The sequence below is a fragment of the Monodelphis domestica genome, chromosome 6, assembly GCF_027887165.1.
Source record: "Monodelphis domestica isolate mMonDom1 chromosome 6, mMonDom1.pri, whole genome shotgun sequence".
NCBI lineage: Eukaryota > Metazoa > Chordata > Mammalia > Didelphimorphia > Didelphidae > Monodelphis > Monodelphis domestica.
In genome coordinates, this window is record NC_077232.1 from 5,708,535 (window position 1) to 5,715,274 (window position 6,740).

The window sequence follows — 6,740 nt, forward strand, 5'->3', positions numbered from 1 at the left end:
CCAAATCCTTGTAAGGGAAAGGCTTGGTAAAGCAATAGGAATTCCAGTGTTGACCACACCCACAAATGGACCTCTACCAGGTACCCTGAGCCTGTGCTAGCTGTCCACAGGTAGGCAGCACACTTAAGCAGCAGCAGCAGCAGCAGCAGCCCTTGGAGTCAGGGCTATCATCCCAGCACAAACATAGGATTGGAACTCCAAGTCATCTGCCCAGGCAGCCAGACTCTGCCTCCTCTGGACAGCTCAGATTATTGGAAAGATTTGCTTTGTTTGGAACTCAAATCTGCCTCTCTTCATCGATACAAAGAAGCAAAACAGATGGCATGTACAATGGGATTGGGGAAGGGGGCTTTCAGGCTGGCCCTCTGGGGCCAAGTAGAACACATCTGTCTGCTCCTCCTTCCCTAGGACAGGCTGTCCTATGCTGGAAGCAGTCATCGTGGCCCCCTCCTGAGCTTTTTGTTCTCCAGGTTAAACTTTCTCAGTTTCTTTCATTGATTCTCATGAAGCCTGAATGCCCTGCAGCCTGTCCACTGGCCTGATCACCTTCCTCTGGTGTTTGTCAATTGGGACACTTGGGAGGCCCAGAACTGAGCCCAGTGGCCCCGTAGGGGTCCCGAGGCCCTGCTGCTTTCTGGCTCTGCCGTGTGAATGCATGAATGAACAAGCGAACAGATATCCCGGCTGTGTGGAAAACAGTTCATTGATCCCACATCTTGTAGGAAAACACAGCTATTGAGTGAAGGCGATTCCATTTGCAACCCTTTCTGGAGCCTTTATCACCCCAAGGTGGGGGAGGAGCCGCCTCCTCCCTGCTCCCAGCCCCAGCAGTATGGTAAGGGAGTGCTGGTGAAGGCAGGAGAAGCTGCCTGATTGCAGGTCCCGGACCTGGGATGGGGGCAGGCCCAGCAAGGGCAGGCGGAACCTAGCTCAGGTGGCAGCGAGGCTGGAGAGGGGATCTGGTTCCCTGTGACAAAGGGCCGGTGAATAAAACATGAGAGGGGTCTGGTGTTAGGTTGGGCCTGAGGCACATTGACCTCATTCTGTCCAGCGGCGAGGAGGACCCAGAACCTAGGCAGGCCGGTGAGAGGGGCTGGGCACGGAGGGAGGGGGGACAACGGGAGGACAATGGGGGAAGGAGCCAGGAGCCTCCAAAGGGAAGCGGCTGGCTATGGCTTGTGGGAAGCAAAGGGAGAGGTGTGAACATGGGGTTAGGAACCTGAGGAAGGAGGAGGCAAAAGGCCAGGCGCAGGGGCAGCCAGGGGCAGCCAGGGGCTGTCGGGCCCTGGTTCAGGCCAACTGCTGGTTGGAACTGTCATACTCCCAGGGTAGGACTGGGTTCTGCCCACATGGGAGGGTCAAGGGGAGCCCATCATCGCCCCTGTTCCTCTTCTCCTTCCTCCTCCAACCCCACTCACTCCCCCTTCCCAGAGGCCTGTGCTCTTGGGTCTAGGGCTCCGAATGTGTAAACTAGCCAGTGAAGAAGCAGAGTGGGGGGTCAAAGAACTGGGCAGGACTCCAGGCCATTGGGAGTCTTGCCTAGAGGCTCTGGAGGTCGGAGGGGGGGACTCTGGGGGGCTCAGAGCAGGTGGGATAGATAATTCAAGAGACTGGAGGGGTTTCCCTTCCCAGGCTCCAGCGTTGGACGTATCCTAGAACCCGAGGGGACAATGGAGGGGGGCAGCAAGCCTGAGGGGCAAGAATGACCAGAGAGCCACGTGGGTCAGGCTGTGGGCAAAGAGTGGGGGTGGGGCCACTGAAAGCACCTTCCTTTTCATGGAGGCCCTCAGAGGACCAAAGACCAAGAGAAGCATTGCCTCCAGAGGCAGCCCCAGCCCAGGGAACCCATGGCCCAGACTCGGGACCATCACTCAACGGCTCCTGAGGAAGACCCCGGGCCCAGCAGGGCACCGACGAACCAGGGACCCCAGGACCTGGGGACCAAAGGAACGCCGGATGCCAGCCCCTCGCTCAATCCTGGAGAGCCCGGGCTCCAGGACTCCGAAGAGCTTGTTGCCCAGATTGAGGCTGCTTACGGGCCGGTGAGGAGGGGAGAGAAGGCTCGTGTCTGAAGGGGAGCCCACTCTTGGGAGCCCTCCGTGATGGAGGCCAGAGATGGCTGAGGGCTGCCAGAGATGGGCATCCCTTCTCTTGCCCTCGTTGCCCAAGTCCCTTGCTGGAGAGGAGGGGAGAGCTCTAGGCTCTCTGCCAGCTCCAGGCCAAGGAAGAGCGGATGGGAGCAGGGGTCCCAGCCCTCTATTGCTGGAAACCCTCCTCATTGGTGCTTCCCAGCCTCCAGATTGTCCCTCTCCCTCCCCAACTGAGCCAGGGCACGGCTGTCCACGGGGGAGGCAGCCCCCAGCTCTGGGGAAGACTTAAATCTCAATAGATTGTGGAGAGATTAAGGATGAGAATGGGTAAGGGGGAGGGAACTCCAGAGGAGGGTGCCCCAGGGACTCCTGGCAGGGAGGGGGCACAGAGGAGCAGAGGCTCCCAGGGGACCCCAGGCTGCTCCCCCAGGGTCGCCTTGCCCCCATCCACTTGAAGACAGAGATAATCCTAGGATTAGGGCCCCAGCCCCTGTGCCGGGGCCTGTTGCCGCCCACCTGCCCCCAATCTTTCCCAACAAAACCCTGGGAAAATCTCCTAAAGCGCTCACAACCCGGGAGCTGGGGACACCAGAGGGAACAAGCTGAGTTCACTGGACCCAACTGGCCCGAGGCCAGGCTCACCCACTTCTTCTCGGGACCCTGGGGCCTGGCATGGTCCTGGGGCTCATGGGAAATTGTGCCAAACGCCCCCGGCGCAGGGCGCTCAAGGTATGGGAGGAGGGTCTGGGGACGGGGCCGTGGAGGGAGGGCCAGGCCAAGGGGATGAAGGCGAGCTGGGCACTGGACAGTAGGGGCAGCAGAGGCTCTCGGGCAGCGGGTGCTGTGCTCGGGTGGAGGCCTATGAGGAAGGCTACTCGTGGGGCGTGCCAGGCAGATTGGGTGCCCTGCGGAGCACGACAGTCAAATCAAGGCCCTCCCTTCTGGGCTGGTCCTTCTGGCTGGGGCATTTGGCTCTGGGTTCTAAGTACCCTCCCAGCTGATGTTCTGTGTTCTAAGCTCTAAGATCCCTAACGTTTTCCGTGTTCTAAGGTCGCTTCCAGCCTGTAGAATGCCAGAATGCCCACAGGGCAAGACTGGCACAGCTGTCAATGAATGCCCCCATTCTCCCCCCAGACTGTGGCAAAGCCCTCTACCCACTCCATTCCCTCCTCCCCGGCCTGGCTTTGCCGCTGGCCTCTGAGCTCAGGCTCTCCCACCCTCGTCCCCAATGCCAGGATGCCCATGGGAGGGATGCCCGTCTTCTGGCTGCTCCCGGCTCTCCCTGGCCACCTTTGACAGAGAGCTGGCCTTCCTTCCCCTCCCAGGAAACATCTGCATACATACATTCCAGGCCCAGCCTCAGGGACGGGCCAGGACGGGCCCCTTTTCTGGGCACCCCGGGCCAGCCCAGCGTCCCTCAGATCCCACCTTGCAGGGTCTGCCCATGCCAGCCCTCTCATTGCCTGCTTTGCCTGCCATAGGACCGCTGGCCCCGGCTGGGCTCCTCTGGGGGCTTCTGCCACAGCCCAGTCCCCGAGGAGCAGGGAGTGGCTTCTGAGCCCCAGGCCCAAGCCTATTCAGTGCTTAACGGCCTGGTGGGCCCAGCCTGTATCTTCCTCCGGCCCAGCATCGCAGCCACCCAGATCGTATGTACTTCCTGCCACATGCCTGCCCCCTTTGTCCTGGTCTGCCCCCTGCTCTCCTCTCGCCCTGGATCTCCCAGGCTGCTCCTGCCTCATAGTTCCTCTCCCTGATCCCCGCCGCCAGTCGAGGACTCTAGCCTAGGCTCAAGCCTCTGGTAGGACCAAAGGAGGGACCGAGAGCGGCCGGGGCGGAGGGATGAGGCCGCTAGGAGACCCTCGGAGGCTAGGAGCCAGCAGGACGCTCTGTGCTTGAGGAAGCATCTGCCAAAATGAACGAGCTTTGGTGGAGACCTGAGGAAAGAAGCCCAGGAAGCCCCAAGACTTGAGCTCTCAGAGGAGAGAGAAGTGAAGAAGGGGGACACGTTTGGGAAAGGGGGCGCCCCTGAGCAGAAGGCCTGAGGGGGAGCCCCAGCAATCTGTCCCCCGCCCCAGCCTGGCCTCAAGGGAACCCGAATAGCGCAGGGTTTGGGCTCAGCCCAAGCCTTCAGACAGAGGGAGCCTGTGGCCATGCCCAGGAGGGCACCAGGGAGAAGGACAAAGGGTGGGGAGGGGGAGCGGGACAGAAAGGTGAAGGGCGGTGGCCTGGGGAGCCCCTGGCCCCTAACCTGGCTCTGTCTCCCCCCAGGACAGAGAGCTTCGCCCAGAAGAGATAGAAGGTAAAAGGGACCAGGGTGACCCAGTGTCCTCCCATGCCCCCTTGGCTACCTCCATCCCGCCCACCGCAGGCCTCCTATTCCTTTAAGCTTTCCCTGTCCCCGTTTCAGCCCTAGTTCCTACACCCAGAATTCTTGTAAGTTGGGGTTCGGGCTGGGGGGGATGGGGGCCAGAAGGAGGGACCTGAAGGCCCGGGGTCTAAGCACCATCTGGAGGACTGCTATAGGGGGCAAAGGTGGGGTGGGAGGCCGATGCCGGGCGGAGGGGATGTGGGAGAGACTCACAATGGGGAGACACTCACATGGTCCCTCCCCTAGAGCTACAGACCGCTTTCCAGGAGTTTGACCGGGACCGAGACGGCTACATCGGCTACCGGGAGCTGGGGGCCTGCATGCGCACTCTGGGCTACATGCCCACGGAGATGGAGCTCATTGAGATCTCCCAGCAGATCAGTAAGCCTCTGGCCCCCCTCGAGGGACCTGAGCCCTGACCCAGGACCCTCAGGCTCCCCCTCCTTGCTGCAGGGACCCCCAAGACTCCCCTTGAAAAATGGATCTCTTGGGACCGTCCATTCAATGGCCAACCCTGCCCAAGACCTCATACCTTTCTTAAGGCCCCTGGGGCCATCTTCCTCCGTGGTGGAGAGGGCGCCCACCCAAGGAGGAGCACGCACGTGGCTCCATGGGCCAGAGACGCCCCCTCGCTGGCATCGTAGCCAGGGCACAGGGCCTGCGGGTGACGGGTTCAAATCCGACCTCAGGCGCGTCCTAGCTCGACTTCAGGGCTGTGTGCCTCCATTTCCTCATCTGCCCCATAAGCAGCCCCACTCTCGGGTGGTGAGGATGAAAGGAGGCCTCGTAAAGCACTGGCGCTGGCCATCCTCGCTCCTGCCCGTGAAGCCAGCCCTCTCCCACGGTCAGCATCAGATGAGAGAGCCCAGATCCGGGCACAGTCACCGCCCCCGGGAGCCAATGACCGAGTCGGAAGCTGCCATGGGTGTGCCGGGCTGCCAGCTTGGGCGGCACGCGGCCTCGCCTGGCATGTCTTGGGTGGAGGGTCCTGGGCATGCCGCAGAGCCTTGCCAGTGGCCCAGACAGCTCGGAGGCTCAAAAGAGACTCCGTGTGCATTGGCAGAGGGAGCTGGTTTTTCATGGGAGGAAATCCCAGCGGAGGAGAAGAAAGCGCCGGGCACCGTGCCAGGCCTGGGCGAGGGCACAGCACGGAGAGGCTCCTGGGTAGGTCCCCGCTAGGGGAGTCTTCTTTGGGGGAGGGGCCAGCTCTCTGCTTGCCTTGGCTGCCAGGTGGCGGGAAGGTGGATTTTGAAGACTTCGTCGAGCTGATGGGCCCCAAGATGCTGGCAGAGACGGCGGACATGATCGGAGTCAGGGAGCTGCGGGACGCCTTCCGGGAGGTGAAGCCGGGCAGCCAGGGGGCATGAGGGGGGGCTCTGGGGCCAGGCGTGACCCGGGGAAGGGCTGCTCGGGCGGGGCCGGCTCCGCGGCTGAGGACGGTCCTTGGGGGGCTCCCCAGTTTGACACCAACGGAGACGGCCAGATCAGTCTGGGGGAGCTGCGGGCAGCCCTGAAGGCCCTGCTGGGGGAGCGGCTCAGCCAGCGGGAGGTGGATGAGATCCTGCATGACATTGACCTCAACGGGGATGGACTCATCGACTTTGAAGGTACCGCCTGGGCCGGGACGCCCCTCCTTCCCCTCCCAGGACTCCCCCAGGAAAGCTGGGACCCCCAGGGACTGGCAGGAGCCTCAAAGGTCTAGGCTGAGCCTCTCACTGTGGGCACGGGGACCCCAGGCCCAGTGAGCAGGAAAGGACTTGGCCAAGGTCACCGGTCAGCTCCAGAGCCCAAGTCTCTACCTTCTCTTCCCTCCTCAACCCAGGGGTTGGGCTGCTTCCAGCCTAGCCTGGCCGGGGTAAGCTAGTTCCCGAGGAGGCTTTGGGGAGGGACCCTCCAGATCAGAGCTGGGTGTAGGTGAGCCCCAGAAGCTCCCCAACCGCGGGCCCTGCCCCTACAGAGTTTGTACGGATGATGTCCCGCTGACCGGCCGGCAGAGCCCCGACGGCAGCCGCTCCAGCACCGGGATGCCAGCTCAGCCATCGACCCTGGAACCCCGCCATCCGCTCCCGGGGTGCCCCTCCCACCGCTCCCCCTCGCCTCCTCACTCCTTTCCTTTAAGCTGTGCATGTACGGTGAGCCCCGATTCTCCCTCTCGAACCTCTCGTCCTAGCCATTCCCCAACAAGGCTCCCCCCGGGCTCCCTGCCCCGGGGGGCCCTGGGCTGTCCCTCCCTCGCCCTGGCCTTCTCCTTGAGGACAATAAAGTTTCTGGACGTCTGACCA

The 6,740-nt window shown here is 62.3% G+C and overlaps 1 protein-coding gene across 3 annotated transcripts; it reads left to right on the forward strand.

The window, feature by feature from the left end:
* Window positions 1–840: 840 nt before the first annotated feature.
* Window positions 841–6,740, forward strand: CABP2 (calcium binding protein 2). Of its 3 annotated transcripts, XM_007505662.3 has the most exons (7): window positions 841–1,083; window positions 1,783–2,042; window positions 4,359–4,389; window positions 4,705–4,839; window positions 5,689–5,798; window positions 5,918–6,065; window positions 6,416–6,740. In XM_007505662.3, the coding sequence occupies exons 2-7, from the start codon at window positions 1,848–1,850 to the stop codon at window positions 6,439–6,441; spliced, it is 645 nt and encodes a 214-aa protein (XP_007505724.1). In that variant the 5' UTR covers window positions 841–1,083; window positions 1,783–1,847; the 3' UTR covers window positions 6,442–6,740. The 3 variants fall into 3 exon arrangements, with proteins under 3 accessions (XP_007505724.1, XP_056657182.1, XP_056657183.1); XM_056801204.1 differs by having other exon boundaries at window positions 5,918–6,740; XM_056801205.1 differs by having other exon boundaries at window positions 1,791–2,042; window positions 5,918–6,740.

Coding starts and splice junctions, on each gene's coding strand:
- CABP2 (XM_056801204.1), top strand. CDS start 1,848: ATGGCCCAGACTCGGGACCATCACTCAACGGCTCCTGAGGAAGACCCC. Junction 2,043..4,358: donor TTGAGGCTGCTTACGGGCCG/GTGAGGAGGGGA, acceptor GTCTCCCCCCAG/GACAGAGAGCTTCGCCCAGA. Junction 4,390..4,704: donor TCGCCCAGAAGAGATAGAAG/GTAAAAGGGACC, acceptor TCCCTCCCCTAG/AGCTACAGACCGCTTTCCAG.